We start from the raw sequence: 20,516 nt of genomic DNA, 5'->3' as shown, positions 1-20,516 counted from the left end.
TGTTATGAACATTCTTTCCGTGGCCAACAAGTCCTGCCTTGGACTTGAACTCGCAGCTGCTGGTCGCGCAGCAGGGATGCCACTGCGCCCGAATGTGCCCTAAAGCACGCTAATAGAGTCAGCTGATCCTGTCGGCCCCACACAGCATTCTGACCAGAGGAAATGGTATTCCAAGTACCAGGTAAATTTTACTACCAACAAAGGGCTGATGGTGTAGCTTTTAAACTGGAATATGGACCAGATGCAGCTTTACTGCTGCCTTGGCAAAGCTCAAACATAAGAAACTGCTTCCCTGAAGTGATCCAACATCACTGACTAACTTCAGTACTGGCAATTTTACAGTCTAATTGTGCAAAGCAATTTATGTCAGTATGAAGCTTATTAAACTGCTTTGAACTGATGTAAAATGGGCAGAATAACTGGCGCGTAGGAATTTTATGCACATTTTATAAAGGAATTAGGAGCCTCTTTAATAAATGTCCACATTGCTGATGCACTTATTTTATTTTTGCTTATAAATTGTCAGTATATTTTTAAATAATCAACAACCTTTTTGTAAGTACACATCTTTCCATGAAGTAACATTAGGGGCTGAATTTTAGGCCTTCTCCCGTCTAAGTAAATGGAGGTTTGACGGCTTGCTGCATTTTACAGCCCCACCCCTGCTGTGGCAGAGCCATAAAATTCCGCCACCAGTCTAATGAACAATTAAATTCTGTCAATTCACATGTTCAGAAAAAAGAAACCCAGCACGTCATGGGTTAAATCCTGAACAGCAGTGTCAAAGCATGAAATGAGGGAGTAAGCCTACAGTAACTTTAATTAATGCTGCTATATAAATAACTCTTTTGCTTAGCAGGTTGGGAAATGTGTGTAAGATTGTGCACTGCTAAAATTCTATCTTACCAGAATACAGAATATGATGTACTTAAAAACATTTTATAAATCTGTGGCCTATAACTCTCCAAGACAATTTTTGCTTGTATACTCCATTGTACAAGGTACATTGGGAGTCTCCATAAAAATGCAATGACCGTGAATGGACATTATATAGAATGATCCCTGGCTTGCTTTAACAATATGTAAATTAGGCAGCTTGGTGGTGCAGTGGTTAGCACTGCTGCCTTACGGCACTGAGGATCCAATTTCGATTCCAGCCCTGGGCCATTGTCCGTGTGAAGTTTGCACATTCTCCCTGTGTTTGCGTGGGTTTTGCCCCCACAACGCAAAGATGTCCAGGGTAGGTGGATTGGCCACGCTAAATTGCCCCTTAATTGGAAAAAATTAATTGGGTACTCTAAATTTCTCTAAAAAAAAACAATGTATAAGTTGTTTCTTAGCTGGAGGTGATATTGTTGAGGCGTATCAATTTGGAGAGGGATGGGGAAAAGGGAAGTATGGATAAAGGAAAGGTGGTTTGTCCCAGAGAAGGAGACAACACTGTGGGCCATTGGGAGAAGGGAAATGGCACTGTGAGTGATTTGGAGAAGGGAACTGACATTATGAGTCATCAGGAGAAGGGAATTGTCACTCAGGGTCATTGTGGGAAGGGAGGTGGCATTGCGATTCATCGGGGGGGGGGGAGTGGGGGGGAGGCAGGCGGAACCAAGGATCATCAGGCGAAGGGAATTGGTGCTGTGGGTCGTTGTGGAAAGGGAAGTGGTATTGTGCGTCACCAGAAGAAGGAAATTGGCACTGTGGGGCATTGTGGGAAGGGAGTTGGAATTGTGGGTGATTAAGGGAAAGGAGTGGCTCTGTGGATCATCAGGGGAAGGGAGATGGCACTGTGAGTTTTGGGAGGAAAGGAGGTGCACTGTGGGAAGGGAGGTGGGATTGTGGGTCATTGGGGGAGTGGAGGTGGGACTGTGATCACGGAGAAGCATACTAATCTGGCTGGGAGGGAAATGACACAACATAGTGTTACTATTAAAACTCTAATACCTGTTTATTTTTAATCTCACATTTACACAAGGTTCCTCCTTACCACATTTAGGCAGCTCCCCCAAAAACGTTGTGTTCAAAATGGAAAATATTTTTTTAATATATAAATTAAAAGTACCCAATTCATTTTTTTCTAATTAAGGGGCAATTTAGTGTGGCCAATCCCCCTACCCTGCACATAGAACATAGAACATAGAACGATACAGCGCAGTACAGGCCCTTCGGCCCTCGATGTTGCACCGACATGGGAAGTCCAAAAACTAAAGGCCATCCAACCTACACTATCCCATTATCATCCATATGCTTATCCAATAAACTTTTAAATGCCCTCAATGTTGGCGAGTTCACTACTGTTGCAGGTAGGGCATTCCACGGCCTCACCACTCTTTGCGTAAAAAACCCACCTCTGACCTCTGTCCTATATCTATTACCCCTCAATTTAAGGCTATGTCCCCTCATGCTAGCCACCTCCATCCGCGGGAGAAGGCTCTCGCTGTCCACCCTATCTAACCCTCTGATCATTTTGTATGCCTCTATTAAGTCACCTCTTAACCTTCTTCTCTCTAATGAAAACAACCTCACGTCCATCAGCCTTTCCTCATAAGATTTTCCCTCCATACCAGGCAACATCCTGGTAAATCTCCTCTGCACCCGCTCCAAAGCTTCCACGTCCTTCCTATAATGAGGCGACCAGAACTGTACGCAATACTCCAAATGCGGTCGTACAAGAGTTTTGTACAACTGCAACATGCCTCATGGCTCCGGAACTCAATCCCTCTACCAATAAAGGCTAACACACCATAGGCCTTCTTCACAACCCTTTCAACCTGGGTGGCAACTTTCAGGGACCTATGTACATGGACACCGAGATCCCTCTGCTCATCCACACTACCAAGAATTTTACCTTTAGCCAAATATTCCGCATTCCTGTTATTTTTTCCAAAGTGAATCACCTCACACTTCTCCATATTAAACTCCATTTGCCACCTCTCAGCCCAGCTCTGCAGCTTATCTATGTCCCTCTGTAACCTGCAACATCCTTCCATACTGTCTACAACTCCACCGACTTTAGTGTCGTCTGCAAATTTACTCACCCATCCTTCTGCGCCCTCCTCTAGGTCATTTATAAAATGACAAACAGCAACGGCCCCAGGACAGATCCTTGTGGTACGCCACTCGTAACTGAACTCCATTCTTTTTTTTTTTTATAAATGTTTTTATTCAGTTTTCATATTTTATATTGAACAAATTACAAATTGTTAGGAGAGAAAAAGAACAAAAAAAAACAAACAAACACGCAAAAATTAACATACATATTTACAGGTAAGCATCTTCGTAGTAGTAACTGCGCCCGCCCCCCCCCCCCCCCCCCCCCTCAACATGTTTATTTAGTTTGGTTTTGGGCCTTAGCTAGCCATCGAACCCCCGTACCGAACCTGTAGCCCCCCCCCCCCCTCCCGCTACCTTCCCCCGACTATTCTTCCTCTTGTACATTGGCCACAAATAGGTCCCGGAACAGTTGCATGAATGGCTCCCACGTTCTGTGGAAGCCGTCGTCCGACCCTCGGATGGCAAATTTGATTTTCTCCATTTGGAGAGATTCCGAGAGGTCGGACAGCCAGTCCGCAGCTCTGGGCGGTGCTGCTGACCGCCAGCCAAACAGGATTCTACGGCGGGCGATCAGGGAGGCAAAGGCAAGGGCGTCCGCCCTCCTCCCCAGGAATAGATCTGGCTGTTCTGAAACCCCGAAGACCGCCACTATCGGGCATGGCTCCACCCTCACTCCCACCACTTTGGACATAACCTCGAAGAAGGCTGTCCAGTACTCCACGAGTCTGGGGCAAGACCAGAACATGTGGGCGTGGTTGGCCGGGCCTCTTTGGCACCGTTCACATCTGTCTTCCACCTCCGGGAAGAACCTACTCATACGGGTTCTTGTTAAGTGGGCTCTATGTACCACTTTTAGTTGCGTCAGGCTGAGCCTTGCGCACGTGGAGGTGGAGTTGACCCTATGCAGTGCTTCGCTCCAGAGTCCCCACCCTATCTCCATCCCCAGGTCGTCCTCCCATTTCCTTCTTGTTGCGTCCAGTACGGTGTCGTCCCTATCTACCAGTCGGTCATACATGTCACTACAGTTCCCTTTCTCTAGGATACTTGCGTCCAGTAGGTCTTCCAGTAGTGTCTGTCGTGGCGGTTGTGGGTACGTCCTTGTCTCCTTTCGTAGGAAGTTTTTGAGCTGCAGGTACCGTAGCTCGTTCCCCCCAGCTAGCTGAAATTTCTCTGTCAGTTCGTCCAGTGTTGCGATCCTGTCGTCCGTGTATAGGTCCCTGACTGTCAGTGTCCCCCCGTCCTGCCTCCACCTTTTGAAGGTGGCGTCGGTCAGTGCTGGTTTGAACCTATGGTTGTTGCAGATGGGAGCCTTGTCCGACATTTTGGTCAGGCCAAGTTGCTGCCGCAGTTGGTTCCAGGATTGGAGGGTGGCTGTCACCACTGGGCTGCTGGAGTGTTTTTTGGGTGGGGATGGGAGTGCTGCCGTGGCGAGGGCCCGGAGGGAGGTTCCCATGCAGGAGGCCTCCTCCGCACGCACCCACTCAGCCTCTGGCTCCTGGATCCATCCCCTTACTCGCTCGGCTGTTGCTGCCCAGTGGTAGAATTGTAGATTCGGGAGGGCTAGCCCTCCCCTGGTTTTTGTTTTTTGTAAGACCTTCTTTGGGATCCTAGCATTTTTACCCCCCCATACGAACGCCATGATGAGTTTGTCCAGCGCTTTGAAAAAGGCCTTGGGGATGTAGATCGGAATGGATCTAAACAGGAAGAGGAACCTGGGCAGTACGTTCATTTTGATCGTCTGAACTCTCCCCGCGAGGGAGAGCGGGAGTGTGTTCCATCTTTGCAGGTCCTTTTTAACTTCCTCCGTCAGGCTGGTGAGGTTCCATTTGTGGATCCCTTTCCAGTCATGGGCTATTTGGATCCCCAGGTAGCGGAATTTATGTCGGGCTTGATTGAACGGCAGCCCCTTTAGTGCTGCCCCCCCCCCCACCCCCCCCCCCCCCCTTGCGGGTGTACTGGGAAGATCTCACTTTTGCTCATGTTGAGTTTGTAGCCCGAGAAGGCTCCAAACTCTTTCAGGAGCGCGATGATTCCGTCCATGCTGCTTTGTGGGTCCGAGATATAGAGGAGCAGATCATCCGCATAGAGTGAGACTCTGTGCTCTCTACCTCCCCTTCGGATCCCCCTCCAATTTTTTGCTGCCCTGAGCGCGATTGCTAGCGGTTCGATTGCTAGTGCGAACAGCAGCGGGGACAGTGGGCATCCTTGTCTGGTGCCCCTGTGCAGCTGGAAGTATTGGGAGTTGGTATTGTTGGTCTGTACACTCGCCATGGGAGCGTTGTACAGGAGCTTTACCCAAGCGGTGAACCCTGTTCCAAGCCCGAACCGCTCCAGTACCTCTATGAGGTATTTCCACTCGACTCTGTCGAAGGCCTTTTCTGCGTCCAGGGAGACGATCACCTCTTGTGTTCTCTCCCCGGAGGGGGTCATTATCACGTTCAGCAGGTGCCTGATGTTCGCGGTAAGCTGTCTACCTTTGACAAAGCCCGTCTGGTCCTCTGTGACCACCTCAGGTACACAGTCTTCTAGCCTCTTGGCTAGGATTTTGGCCAGTATTTTGGCGTCTGCATTCAGCAGAGATATGGGTCTGTATGACCCACATTCCGTTGGGTCTTTGTCTTTCTTAGGTATCAGCGAGATTGAGGCCTGTGCTAACGTGGGTGGCAATGTGCCCCTAGCTAGCGAGTCTGTGAACATCTCCCGCAGGTGCGGGGCCAGCGCTGTCGCAAATTTTTTGTAGAAGTCCGCCGGGAATCCGTCCGGTCCCGGCGCCTTCCCCGCCTGCATGGAGCTAATGCTGTCCATGATATCTCCCAGTGCTAGTGGTGCTTCCAGATCCCGTTTTCTGCCCTCTCCCACAACTGGTATGTCCAGTCCGTCAAGAAACCGGTTCATCCCAGCCTTCCCCGCTGAACTCCATTCTGAACATTTCCCATCAACCACCACTCTCTGTCTTCTTTCAACTAGCCAATTTCTGATCCACATCTCTAAATCACCCTCAATCCCCAGCCTCCGTATTTTCTGCAATAGACGACCGTGGGGAACCTTATCAAACGCTTTACTGAAATCCATATACACCACATCAACTGCTCTACCCTCGTCTACCTGTTCAGTCACCTTCTCAAAGAACTCGATAAGGTTTGTGAGGAATGACCTACCCTTCACAAAACCATGCTGACTATCCCTAATCATATTATTCCTATCTGGATGATTATAAATCGTATCTTTTATAATCCTCTCCAAGACTTTACCCACAACAGACGTTAGGCTCACCGGCCTATAGTTACTGGGGTTATCTCTACTCCCCTTCTTGAACAAAGGGACCACATTTGCTTTCCTCCAGTCCTCTGGCACTAATCCTGTAGCCAATGATGACATAAAAATCAAAGCCAAAGGCTCTGCAATCTCTTCCCTGGCTTCCCAGAGAATCCTAGGATAAATCCCATCAGGCCCCGGGGACTTATCTATTTTCACCTTGTCCAGAATTGCCAACACTTCTTCCCTACGCACCTCAATGCCATCTATTCTAATAGCCTGGGTCTCAGCATTCTCCTCCACAACATTATATTTTTCCTGAGTGAATACTGACGAAAAGTATTCATTTAGTATCTCGCTTATCTCCTCCGCCTCCACACACAACTTTCCACCACTGTCCTTGACTGGCCCTACTCTTACCCTAGTCATTCTTTTATTCCTGAAATACCTATAGAAAGCTTTTGAGTTTTCCTTGATCCTACCTGCCAAAGACTTCTCATGTCCCCTCCTTGCTCGTCTTAGCTCTCTCTTTAGATCCTTCCTCGCTTCCCTGTAACTATCAAGCGCCCCAACTGAAACTTCACGCTTCATCTTCACATAGGCCTCCTTTTTCCTCTTAACAAGAGATTCCACTTCTTTGGTAAACCACGGTTCCCTCACTCGACCCCTTCCTCCCTGCCTGACTGGTACGTACTGATCAAGAACACGCAATAACTGTTCCTTGAACAGGCTCCACATATCCAATGTGCCCAACCCTTGCAGCCTACTTCTCCAACCAACACATCCTAAGTCATGTCTAATGGCATCATAATTGCCCTTCCCCCAGTTATAACTCTTGCCCTGCGGGGTATACTTATCCCTTTCCATCACTAATGTAAAGGTCACCGAATTGTGGTCACTGTCTCCAAAGTGTTCACCTACCTCCAGATCTAACACCTGGCCTGGTTCATTACCCAAAACCAAATCCAATGTGGCCTCACCTCTTGTTGGCCTGTCAACATATTGTGTCAGGAAACCCTCCTGCACACATTGTACAAAGAATGACCCATCTAATGTACTCAAACTATATCTTTTCCAGTCAATATTTGGAAAGTTAAAGTGTCCCATAACAACTACCCTGTTACTTTCGCTCTTTTCCAGAATCATCTTCACCATCCTTTCCTCTACATCTCTAGAACTATTAGGTGGCCTATGGAAAACTCCCAGCAGGGTGACCTCTCCTTTCCTGTTTCTAACCTCAGCCCATACTACCTCGGAAGAAGAGTCCCCATCTTGCATCCTTTCTGCCACCGTAATACTGTCCTTGACTAGCAGCGCCACACCTCCCCCTCTTTTGCCCCCTCCTCTGACCTTACTAAAACACCTGAACCTCGGAACCTGCAACAACCATTCCTGTCCCTGCTCTATCCATGTCTCTGAAATGGCCACAACATCAAAGTCCCAGGTACCAACCCATGCTGCCAGTTCCCCTACCTTATTTCGTATACTCCTGGCATTGAAGTAGACATACTTCAAACCACCTACCTGAACACTGGCACCCTCCTGCGAAGTCAAATCTGTGCTCCTGACCTCTATACTCTCAATCTCCCGTACCCCAAAACTACAATCCAGGTTCCCATGCCCCTGCTGAATTAGTTTAAACCCCCCCAAAGAGCACTAACAAATCTCCCCCCCAGGATATTGGTGCCCCTCAGGTTCAGATGTAGACCATCCTGTCTATAGAGGTCCCACCTTCCCCAGAAAGAGCCCCAGTTATCCAGAAATCTGAATCCCTCCCGCCTGCACCATCCCTGTAGCCACGTGTTTAATTGCTCTCTCTCCCTATTCCTCATCTCACTATCACGTGGCACGGGCAACAACCCAGAGATAACAACATCTTTGAGTTGTGGGGGTAAAACCCACGCAGACAGGGGGAGAATGTGCAAACTCCACACGGACAGTGACCCAGGGCCGGGATCGAACCCGGATCCGCGGCAGCATGAGGCAGCAGTGCTAACCACTGCGCCGCTGTGCCACCCTCAAAATGGATAATATTGACCACATTACTATTTTATTGCAGTTTAATTTGAGCGCATATGTGTTTGTGTGCATGTCTCCTAAGAAATTACACCATCTAGGATGAAAGGTATGACCGACTGCGTTCTGTTTCTCATCCTCATCAGTCACCAAATATTGTCCTCTTTGCGTATGACAGCATGCGCTATTGACTGGTTAACTATTTGATAGACGTGGGAATCTAATCAGTCGGCAGGTGTGAGAAGTGGGAAATGACAGGCAGTGGTCAGAGAAATCTTTTGTTTAAAAAAAAAACATTTTATTAAGACATTTACGGTTTTATAGCAATAAAAAATACAAATACAAATGGAAACATAGATCAGTGCGTAACACATCCCTCCATCTCCCATTGTTCCCGCTTAATCTGAACAAAAAATAGCCAAACTCCCCCCTAACCTCCTTAACCCCCACCCCCTATTGAATTGAATCTGTTGACAGTGTAGTTTTCTCCAAATAAGTCGATAAACGGCTGCCACCTCCGAACGAACCCTTACGTTGATCTTCTCAGGGCGAACTTCATTTTCTCAAGTCTAAGAAACCCAGTCATGTTGCTTACCCAAACCCCTGATTTTGTGGGCTTTGTGTCCCTCCACACCAGCAATATCCATCTCCAGGCTACCAAGGAGGCAAAGGCCAAAACGTCAGCGTCTCTCGACCTCTGGACTCCCGGGTCTTCCAACACTCCAAAAATCGCCACCTCTAGACTCTGTCTGCCCTCATTTTTAGTACCGTGGATGTGACATCCGCAAATCCCTGCCAGTATCCCCTGAGCTTCGGACATGCCCAAAATATGTGAACATGGTTTGCAGGCCCACCTGCACACCTCACACACCTGGCTCCTGGGATCCAGCAGACCTCTGACTGCTGTCTCGCCTGGGAATTCCTGCCTATACCTGATGTACATCAGCAACTGTGTTGTGCCCAGAAGCCTGCCCACGACCGTTGCCCAACAATGTGTGTGTCTCTGTGCTGGTGGAGGATGGTGATGACAGTTATGACGCTTCTATAGTGGCATCCTTGGAGCTCTTCTCTGAGGTGGTCTCATGGGAAGTGGGGTGGGGGTGGGGGAGGACCACTCCGGATGGGCCGTCGTCTACGGGAGAATGGACATGTGGTCTGTGGGAGGGATGAGTCAGTCTGTATGGCATTGACAATTCACATGTGACAGGTCATCTGGATGGGGACCGGTGGTTCTCCACCTCTGTGTGGAACGCCAACCTCTACCTTGGTTATAGATCTGTCCTCGGTCATTCCTGCGACCTTCAGAGGCTGTTCCTTGTATGGGTTGAGGACTCTGATGTCCGGCACCCTACCACCCATCTGGGCCTTCTCCCATCTGTTGTGGGCCAACTTCTTCTGCGGGGGTACAGAGGGGGCATTGTTAGCCGTGTCTGTCATTCATTGCGGGAGGGGTGGGGTCTCGGTGGTGGGGGTGGGTGGGTTCGGGACACAGCCTGTATGGGGTGTTGGAATAGGAAGTTTAGGGGGGGTACAGCATGGGCAGCACTGCAGGACACGGGTGGGCCGGGCCATGGAAAGGTGCAGGGCGGGGCGGGGCCTGGCACATACTCATGGCCGGGGGTGGGGCTACTCACTCGTGTGGCCCGGTGGAGATCGTTGATCTTTTTACGGCACTGGGTGCCGGTCCTCCTGGTCAAAGTCCCCGAGATGAAGGCCACTGCCACTTCCTCGCAGGCAGCACTGGCTGCCCTGTGACTGACACTCCGTGACCCTCGGGGGAAGAGGACATCCTCCCTGGCCTCCACCGCATCCAGTAATCTGCCCAGGTCGCTATCCCCGAAGCATGGGGATGGTCTCCATAGCGACATGGCTGGGAGCTGAGTGCGTTTGACTGTGCAAGAGCGATTTAAGTATTGCTGGGGGCTAGCGAGCGTGGTCCCAGTGACTCAGCCGACGGAAGCATCATTTGCAGCGTGATGTGTGGGGCCTCGTTACGTGGACTATTTAATATTTTATAACCCCAGTTGACCCATCAGCTATAGCGGGTGGGGGCTAGCAGCCGCGCAGCGTAAAGCCCCCGGCTTTACCTACGGATACGGCTGGAGAATGGCCGGGTCTGTGGCCAGGCAGCAGCCTGTGGCGGCGGTACTGTGCAACATGGGTGCACTCCAGTGCAACCAGTGCCATTTTGTCGGCGAGAAAAAGTGTGTGTGGGGAGTGTAATGAGTACATGTGCTGCAGCTTGTCAGTCTCCTGAGTGTCAATCATGGACCTGGTGAATCTGGCACCTTTTTTCATTGGAATCGATTGTGTTCCACATGGTGCCAGTGCTAACCCCTTAACAGTCACTGAACTGGTCCAGGTGCGATGCCAGTTTTGCTGTCATGGAACTCAATGAATCCTGTCCCATCGTCAGCGCTAAGAGTTGAATTCTCCGATCCTGCGGCTATGTCCACAGGGTCAGTCTGGTCTTACGACCAGAAAGTCAACATCACCCCCGCACCGATCCTCTGTCCGGTGGGGGCTAGCAGCCGAACAGCGTAAAGCCCCCGGCTTTACCTGCAGATACAGCTGGAGAATGGCCGGGTCTGTGGCTGTGTATGTGCCCGGCGGCGGCCTGTGGCGGCGGCACCGTGCAACATGGCGCTGGCCGTGTGTGGACCCGGCCTACCAAAAACAACCCTCCTGTAACCAGCCACGTCACCCCAGACTACCCCCCACCAGTCCGCCTAGACCCTGCTGAAGACCCCCCCCCCCCTGCCAGCAGAACGGCTCCCTCCCCCGACTGTTGCAGAGCTGGACACAGTCCGCAGCTGCCACGCAACATCCCCGAATGGTGTGAGCACACGCGAGCGCTGCCATCGGGTACTCGACCCATCGGGGGCGGAGCATCGGGGGAGGGTCTCAGGTGATGTTCTGAGGCCACCCATACGGTGTGCGGAGTACTCCCTGAGTACGCCGTTTTTGAGTTGGCGGAGCATCGAAACACCCCCGCCCCCGGATTCTGGCGTAAATGGGGATTCTCCAGCAGATCGCCGAACCCGATTTTGGCGAACGGAGAATCCCGCCCTTAGTCTCAAGAATGGAAAATCCAGCCCAGCATGTAAATTTCACGCACCCACTATTTCTTTTCACTGAAATACTATGCCCAAGGTATAGGGGATGCCACAGCTAGACAACCAACATTCAATCAAGGAGAGTCCACACTGTGAGTGGGATGCTCCCGCAATCAGCGGGATGGCCCGATGCCGGCGCTAAGAATGGCGTGAACCACTCAGGCGTCGGGCCACCCGCAAGTTGCAGAATCTTCCGCACTTCGGACCTAGGCCGGCGCCAGAGGGGTTGGCGCGCGGCAACTGGCGGTGAAGGGCCGCCGTGGTCCCGCGCATGCGCAGAACCGCCGGCGTGTTCCTGCGCATGCACAGGGGGGTTCTTCTCCGCGCCAGCCATGGCGGAGCCCTATAGAGGCTGGCGCAGAGAGAAAGAGAGCTCCCAAGGCACAGGCCCGCTTGCAGATCGGTGGGCCCCAATCGCAGGCTACGCCAGGGACTGGCCAGGAAATGACTGCCGCTCGGCTCATCGGGGCCCAGAGAATTAATGGGGGGGGGGGGGGGGCGCTTCCAACGGCCCCCGCCCGCAAACCGGCACTGGAGAATGCCGACACGGTGGGGGGTCGGAGAATCCCGCCCTGTGTGTTAGTGGTGAAGCCCCTCATACCATATTGCCTCTGCAGACCTCATTCCCAAACAATATTATGTCCTGTAACTCTGTCCCTTGTATATAAAGGTGCAATTAGAGTTAGTCATCGCCTGCTGAAGAAGGGACATTGAAGCAGACATTGGGCTATTGGGAAGCTTTGACACAGCTATCACTACACTACCTCAGTATGAGATTTTATAACGGGCATGGGGGTGTTATCTTGCGAGGAATGGTTGGATAGGCTGTGCCTGAATCCATTAAAGCTTTCTGTGTGCAGTATGGTTCTCTGGCTGTCAGTGCAGGATTATTCATCCATCTCTGACACCTAATCAGAATTTAACAGCATAACTATTCTGACGATCTCATCACTGTCAACTCTCTGATGCAGTTGAGCCCACCACCCCAGTCTTCTCCCATATCTTTTTACATTCACCTTTTTGCAATTTTTATCCACTTCCCTTTTAGCTAATATTGTAGATTCTGATTCAACCATTGTTTCTGATGTGCTGTTACATGTTCTAACTCCTACCTGAAGGCAAAAGAAAATCTCTAAAATCCTGTCTTCGTTCTTTTGGCAATTATATCATACTTTCACCGGCAGTGAGGGTAGATTGGAGAGGCTGGGACTGTTTACCTTGCGGAAAGAAGGTTGAGAAGAGACCTGATAGAGGTATTTAAGATCCTGAAGGGTAAGGACAGAGTAAATAGTGAAAAATTGCTCCCTCTTAAGAGAGCATCAAGAACTAGAGGGCACGCATTCAAAATAATGGGCAACGGAATAAAAGTGATGTGAGGAAAATCCTTTTCACCCAGAGGGTTGTTGGAATCTGGAACGAGCTTCCTGTGAGGGTGGTGCCTTAGGCAGGTTCGATTGAGGTATTCATAAGGGGAATTGGATTGCTTTCTGAAAAGAAAGAATGTGCAAGATTACAGGATAAGGTAGGGGTGTGTGATTCGTTAGCATACTCCTGCAGTGAACCAATGCAGACTTGATGGGCCGAATGGCCTCCTTCCACACTGTAAAGATTCTGTGAGATTTGCAGGGCCCTATGCAAAGTGATTTTTTTTCTTAAACAAGTGGCTGGCTTCTCCGCAGCCGCGCAATGAAATTGTGTTCGGCGTGGGAGCGGAGAATCCAATTTCACGCCGAAATCGGGCCCGGCGCCCGTCAGATGATTATCCGGGACCTGGGAATCGGCGGGATTGCGCAGTACTCACACGGAGCCCCCTGACAGAGGCCAACCCAGCAATCCTCCGCTCCCGAACGGCCGAGTTCCCAACAGCATGGAACTAACTTGGTATTGTTGGTCGGGATGCTGGTGTGGCGGCTGCGGACTCAGTCCGAGACTCCCTGGTGGGGTGTGGAGGCCCTATGGGTGGCCGGGGTTGAGGTGCACGCGGTCAGATCTTCAGGTGTGTGGCCGATTAGGTGGCTCTAATTTTTGTGTCTGCAGCCGTGCCAAGCACCATGGCGGACTCAAAATCGGACGTGTGGGGGCCCATATCTGCAGCTAAAGCTGTGTGAATTACTCCGGGTCCCTGCTAGACCCTGCAGGGCTGTGAATTAGCCATACTTTTCCTCAGGATGCTCCAGGGTAAAACTCCAGCATTTTTACTCCGGCGTGGGGACAGGGGATGGGATTCTCCGCGAACCGGCGTGGCGGGCAACACCGGCACGAAGGAGTGGCATGAACCACTCCAGCGTCGGGCCGCCCTGAAGATGCGGAATCCTCCGCACCTTCAGGGGCTAGGCTGGCGCCGGAGCGGTTTGTGCTGCGCCGGCCGGGGCGGAAGGGGCTTAGCGCCACGCCAACCGGCGTCGAAGGGCCTCCGCCAGGGTAGCGCCAGCGTGTGTTGGCATCAACCCAGTGCATACGTAGGGGAGTTCATCTCGGCGTCGGCCATCACAGACTGTTACAGTGGCCGACGCTGGTCCGCCTGCGGATCGGTGGGCTCCGATCACGGGCCAGGCCACCATGGGGCACCCCCGGGGCCAGATCCCCCTATGCCCACCCCCCCCCCCCCCACCCCCGAGGATGCCAGAGGCCGCCCGCGGAGCCAGGTCCTGCCGGTACGTACCTGTCATAACATTAACCAGCAGGACCGGCTGAAAACGGTCGGCTACTCGGCCCATCGCGGGCTGGAGAATCGCCGTGGGTGCCGCTGCCAACAGTGCTCGACCGGCGCGGCGCAATTCCCGACCCTGCCAAATCCCCGGCACCGGAGAATTTGGCAGCTGGCGGGGGCGGGATTCACGTCGCCCCCCCTGACGATTCTCCAACCCGGCGGAGGGGGAGTCAGAGAATCCCGCCCGTAGTCTCATTTTGGGAGAATCCAGCCCAATGCCTTTACGACGATAACTTGTCATCTGCGATATGTTAGCATTATTTTTCCACACATGAAAATTCTCCAGCCGTAAAAGCTCTCCCGCACCGCCCAACCCCACGCACCCCTGCTCCGACCCCAAGATCTGCACATTTATAATCTTCCGATTCAGGCCTCTTCAGAATCTCCAACTTTCTTTGCTCCACTATTGGTGCCCATGGGTTCAGCGTAGGCTCCAAGCTCTGAGAAGGGTGGTACAGTGGTTAGCATTACTGTCTCACAGCATCAGGGACTCAAATTCAATTCTAACCTTGGGTGACTGTCTGTGTGGACTTTGCACATCTCCTCGTGTCTGCGTGGGTTTCCTTAGGATGCTCCGGTTTCCTCCCACAGTCCAAAGATGTGCAGGTTAGTTGCAGTGGCCATGCTAAATTGCCCCTTAAGGTCAACAGTGTGAAGGTTAGGTGAGGTTATGGGGTTACAGGGATAGGGCGGGGGGGAGTGGTCCTCGGTAGGGTCCTCTTTCAGAGGGTTGGTGCAGACTCGATGGTTCAAATGGCCTCCTTCTGCTCTGCAGGAATTCTATGGTTTTAAGTCTCTCCCTTTAAACTTCTCCATCACGCTCCCTCTCTATCCATCTTTAAAAAGTTCCTTAAAACTTACTTATTTGAACAAGCTGACCTGTCCTAATTTCTCATCAGCTTGCTCAGTGTCAAATTTTATATGATAATGTACTGCATTTTACGTGCCCCCGCCGGGCATGTTTTGGGCAAGGGTGCACGGAAGATAAGGAGGTGCCCACCCCATCACCTGCCTGCTAACCTTCAAACTCATCCCTATGATATGAGGGGTGAGCAGGTGCCAAAATCAGTGGCCCACCCACCATATTCAAATTAGTAACGAAGAATCAATTAGACTTGTTATTAAGCAAATGTCGCTGATAATACATTGCCAACACCATAAAACATTTGGCATGGCCAGTCAGGTGGGAGCGGACGGCCTGATTTTTTAACAAGGTTTTTCTGAAGAAGAGGATGTTCAGTCTTTGTGGGCTTTTAACCTGAAGTTGGGACTATTTGTGGGATCTGAGTCTGCCCATTGGTGGAACATTATGGCTGGGATTCTCCGCAGCCCCGTGCCAAAATCGCATTTGGTGCGGGGGCGGAGAATCGATCTTTACGCGGAAATCGTAGCCAGCGTCGCTCCCGCGATTCTCTGGTCCCCGGAGAATCACTCGCACACGGATTATGCGGCACGGCTGCCCCCCCCCCCCCCCGCCCCGTGATTTTAGGAAGACTGGCCGATTTCCCGACAGCGTTGTTCGAATCATCTATGAGCCGTTGGGAACCTTGGGTGGCAGGTGCAGACTCAGTCCACGGCCGCCCTGGTGGGGCGGGGGGGATTGAGCACCGGGGGGGGGGGGGGGGGGGGGGGGGGTGCCTCATGGGCAGCCAGGCCAGGGCAGCGATTGGGCGGCTCGGATCTGTGGGCATGTGCCATCTCGGCGAGCCTACATTTTGGATGTCGCTCTGCAGTCCGAGTCCGCCTTCACGCACAGCGCGGTCGCTGCAGGCCGTTGGCGTGCGCATGCGCAGACTCCCGACCGGAAGTGCGGTTCCCGTATCCACAGTCAGAGCTGCGAGACGCACTCCGGGCCCCTGCCAGCCTTCTGCAGGTAAGAGAATCTCTCTTGACTTTTTACGGACACAGCCCCATTTTTGGAGAATCCAACCCTATGTATTCGCTGCCCAATTAAGGACTGTGAGCAAAACAAGGACACTGGAGGTGGGAGTTCCTTTGCCAAGCTACCTCCAAAGGGCCAGAAGATTTAGGCCAGTAAGAGCATTGCTATGGGAGGTCTTGTGGCATGTACGTAGCGCCCCTGCCTCTGAACCAGAAGGTCCAGGTTCGAGTCCCGTCTCAGGACCTGATGGCCAAGGAAGGTGTGTTCATAATGCAGTCAGACAGGTTGATTATCAACCTGAAAATCCTTCCAACACACCAGCGGCTGGCGGTAAGAGTGGGAGAGATGTGGAGTGGCGCCCCTCAAGCCATAAGTCCTCGGTGGCACACTAGTGAATGAATAGCTATGAAAAGAGACGGAAAGTCTGCCTTAGTGCACCACTCGGTGTGGGAAAAGAATTGGTATAGCATTGCTATAATGCACCTCTGGCAGTTTAACACCAGTTTCAGATTGTTGTTCAAGAGTGCATCCAGTTATCAGGTGAAAAGAAAGGTCTGTGTTTACAGAGCACCTTTCATGAACTGAGGATGTTCCAAAACACTTTGAAGCTAAAGAAGTGCTTTTGAAATATTGGGCGCTATTTAACGGGGAATAAACAGTACTGTTTCGGACACCAGTAGCTGGCAGCACTGAGAACGACCCCGCGATCAAACCAGACTTGGCAAGGAATGTCCTGCTGAGGACATGCTTACCATCATTTCCTGCACTGATCAGCTCAGCTTGTCAGCGTAGGACGAGATCAGGGTGTCATTTTTAAATGACGTCCTGATCTCTAGACACCCCCCTCCCCCCATAATCACGGCCTCTGGACCTCCCCACCCTCCCAAATTACTTGTTTGGGCATCCTTAAGCCCCCCCCCCCCCCCCCCCCCCTCACCCCAAATCTTAAGGGCTTGGCACCCCCTGGGCGGACTGCCAGGGTGGCACTGCCAGAGCAGCACTGCCAGGGCGGCACTGCTAGGGTTGCACTGCCAGGGTGGTACTACCAGGGTGGCACTGCCAGGGTTGCACTGCCAGGGTGGTACTGCCAGGGTGCCCAGCTGGAATTGCCAGCGTGTCCGGGTGGCTGTGCCAAGATGCCCGAGGGGAAGCAGGAGTATCAGAGTATCATCCTTCCCAGAGCCTGACCACGGGGGCCTCAGATGGCCTGGGAGACCCCCCCAGTTGCCATTTTGCCTGGTCCACATTTGTGTGGACCAGTCCTAAATGACGCTCCAGCGAGGTTTCCCAAGCGCAGTGTTCGTTTCCAGGCCTTGGGAGAATCTGCGTAGAAATATTCAAGTGAGCCTAACTGCTCACTTAAATACGTAAATCTGGTTCCCTCCCAACGAGGGAGGAGTCCAGATTGCGATATCTCGTGCGATCCCGTTAGATCTCGCGAGGTGTTCCTCTTGCACGATTTAACGGCTTTGTCATATCACCAAGTAAGGCACGGTGAGGCCGTTCGAAGTTGCCTATCTTTATTCACGTGGCATCAGGCAATGCACATCTACCTGTTTGGCCAGGTTATGAACCATTCCATTATGAAATAAGGAGAGGTGATGGCGTACTGTCGCTGGGCTGGCAATCCAGAGACCAAGGGCGGGATTCTTCCGTAATCGGTGGGGCGGGCAACTCCGGTGGGACGGAGTGGCGTGAACCACTCCGGTGTCGGGCCACCCCAAAGGAACGGAATCCACCGCACCTTCAGGGGCTAGGCCCGCCCTGGAGTGGTTTGCGCCCTGCCGGTCGGTGGGAAAGGGGCTTGGCGCCACTTCATCCAGCGCCGAAGGGCCTCCGCCAGCCGGCACAAGTTGGCACATGCGCGGGAGCGCCAGCGTGTGCTGGCATCGCCCCACGCATGCGCTGAGGGTTTTGTTTCTGCACCGAGAATGGGGGACTGGTATAGCCTCCGATGTAGAAGGATAGAGTGCCCTCACGGCACGAGCCCGCCCGCGGATTGGTGGGCCCCGATCGCGGGCCAGGCCACCGGAGGGGGCACCCCTCAGGGCCAGATCCCCCACGCCCTCCCCAAGAACCCTGGAGGCCTCCCGCGCTGCCAGATCCCGCCGGTAAGGATGTACTCCAATTTATGCCGGCGGGACTGGCAAAAGACGGGCGGGACTTTGGCCCATCGCGGTCCGGAGAATTCGGGCAGCCCCGGGGCTCATTGAGTCGCGCCGGACCCCGCCATTCTCCGACCCGGCAGGGGGTCGGAGAATCCTGCCCCAAGGTTCTAGGGACCTGAGTTTGAATCCCACAATGACAGATGATGGAATTTGAATTTAAGTTAAAAAATCTGGAATTAACAGTCAAATGGAATCATTGTCAATTGTCGTAAAAACCCATCTGGTTCACTCATGTCCATTTTTTAATTCATTCAAGGGATGTGGGCATCATTGGCTGGGCCAGCATTTATTGCCCACTCCTACTTGCTCTGGCTTGCAAGGCAGTTTAAGAGTCAACCACATTGCTGTGGATCTGGAGTGACATGTAGGCCAGACTGGATAAGGACGACGGATTTTCTTCCCTAAAAGTATTAGCGAACTGGATGGGTTTTTCTGACAATCGACAATGGTTTCATGGTCATCATTGAGACTGTTTAATTCCAGATTTTTAAAAAAAATTGAAATCAAATTTCACCATCTGTCATGTTGAGATTCAAACCCCCCCTGGGTCTCTGCATTATTGTCCAGTGACAATAGCACTACACCACCACCTCCACTTAATTCATAATGGAATGGTTCATAAAGGGCAGCACGTAGCATAGTGGTTAGCACAGTTGCTTCACAGCTCCAGGGTCCCAGGTTCGATTCCCTGCTGGGTTACTGTCTGTGCGGAGTCTGCACGTTCTCCCTGTGTCAGCGTGGGCTTCCTCCGGGTGCTCCGGTTTTCTCCCACAGTCCAAAGAAGAGCGGGTTAGGTGGATTGGCCATGCAAAAATTGCTCTTAGTGTCAAAAAAAAGGTTAATGGGGCTTACTGGGTTACGGGGATAGGGTAGAAACGTGAGCTTGAGTAGGGTGCTCTTTGTAAGTGCCGGTGCCGATGGGCCGAATGGCCTCCTTCTGTACTGTAAATTCTACGATTCTATAACGTGGACAAATGGGAAGGAAATTTGCCATGCTTACCCGGTCTGGACTACATGTGACTCCTGACACTCAGATATGTCGTTGACACTTAACTTCCTTCTGAAATGACCTAACAAGCCACTTGGTTCAAGGGCAACTAGGGATCGGCAACAAATGCTAGCCTTGCCAGTGACCCCGCGTCCCATGAGTGAATAAAAGAAAAATTGGTAGAACAATTGGAAAAATCCACCACAAGACATGCTTTGTCACATAGTCCTCTTGACTAGAGCAGAATGTTAATCGAACTGCGGAAAATATATTAGTCAGCTAGAAATAACCCAGGTCAATGATTCAGTTAGAGCGTATTCACTTCAACCATAGTAAACGCTCTCCTTGTACCTCCCTCATGCCAAACAATGACAAGTGTGCCAAAATCACCATGTGCACACCATAGGCACAACTTCGTGTGTGAGATTCATTTTTGTGTCAGTGATCCAGTATGTTTTCGAAAACTATAACAACTGTTACCTTGTGCTCTTTTTGTCCCTTCTTCATTTTTCTCAAAAGCTTGCTTACTACAAGCGGAACTAGTGAATTATGAACGAGTGAAGGAATATTGCCTCAAAGTCCTCAAAAAGGAAGGGAATAATTTCAAAGCTCTGTATCGCTCTGGTGTAGCCTATTACCACCTCGGGGATTACGATAAAGCTTTACATTACCTGAAGGAAGCGAGGAGCCGGGAGCCAACAGGTGAGCCATTTTCCTCTTTACTCTGTGCAAAGGTAAGAGTTGCTGCGCATTGATGATGTGGAAATAGGCTTGCCAACTGTGATTAAATGTATTCCTGGAGATTTGATCACATGACTTGCCCCCATGCTCCAGCCATTGGTCGGACAATTCATCCATCCTTGGGACATAGAACATACAGTGCAGAAGGAGGCCATTCAGCCTATCGAGTCTGCACCAACCCACTTAAGCCCTCACTTCCACCCTATCCCCATAACCCAATAACCCTTTTGGTTACTGATGGAACCATCAATTCGCTAGACACATGCTTTAAAATATGAACAGTGGTTTTAATCTACTTATTACAGAGTCAGCCTGTTACCTGTTGAACTCTCGATGAACTGCAGGCTGGCTCTGGACAAGGGTATTTATACAGTAGTCCAGGGGGAGGAGTCGTGGGCGGAGCCAAGAGTGGAGCCCTGTACAAACTCCTGAGCATTTCCAGAGCTACTCCCCCTAGTGGTCGGATAATGCTACTGCGCTTACAATGGTATTGGTAAATACAGTGTGAATTACTAAGTTACATTCACCACAGTCACTAAGGGCAATTTATTATAGCCACTCCACCTAACCTGCACGTCTTTGGGCTGTG

At 51.4% G+C, this 20,516-nt stretch overlaps 1 protein-coding gene across 1 annotated transcript in view; it reads left to right on the top strand.

Annotated features, from left to right (window-relative positions):
- Positions 1-20,516, top strand: part of LOC119956945 (tetratricopeptide repeat protein 9A) — a 131,746-nt gene that overhangs the window by 76,912 nt on the left and 34,318 nt on the right. Inside the window, exon 2 of the mRNA XM_038784542.1 lies at positions 19,706-19,888. Within this exon, the coding sequence (XP_038640470.1) occupies positions 19,706-19,888 (183 nt within the window). The remainder of the gene's footprint in view (positions 1-19,705; positions 19,889-20,516) is intronic.

Source organism: Scyliorhinus canicula, chromosome 2, assembly GCF_902713615.1.
Source record: "Scyliorhinus canicula chromosome 2, sScyCan1.1, whole genome shotgun sequence".
Lineage (NCBI taxonomy): Eukaryota > Metazoa > Chordata > Chondrichthyes > Carcharhiniformes > Scyliorhinidae > Scyliorhinus > Scyliorhinus canicula.
The sequence above is the reverse complement of the archived record's forward strand: the minus strand, read 5'-3'. Positions and strand labels throughout refer to the sequence as shown.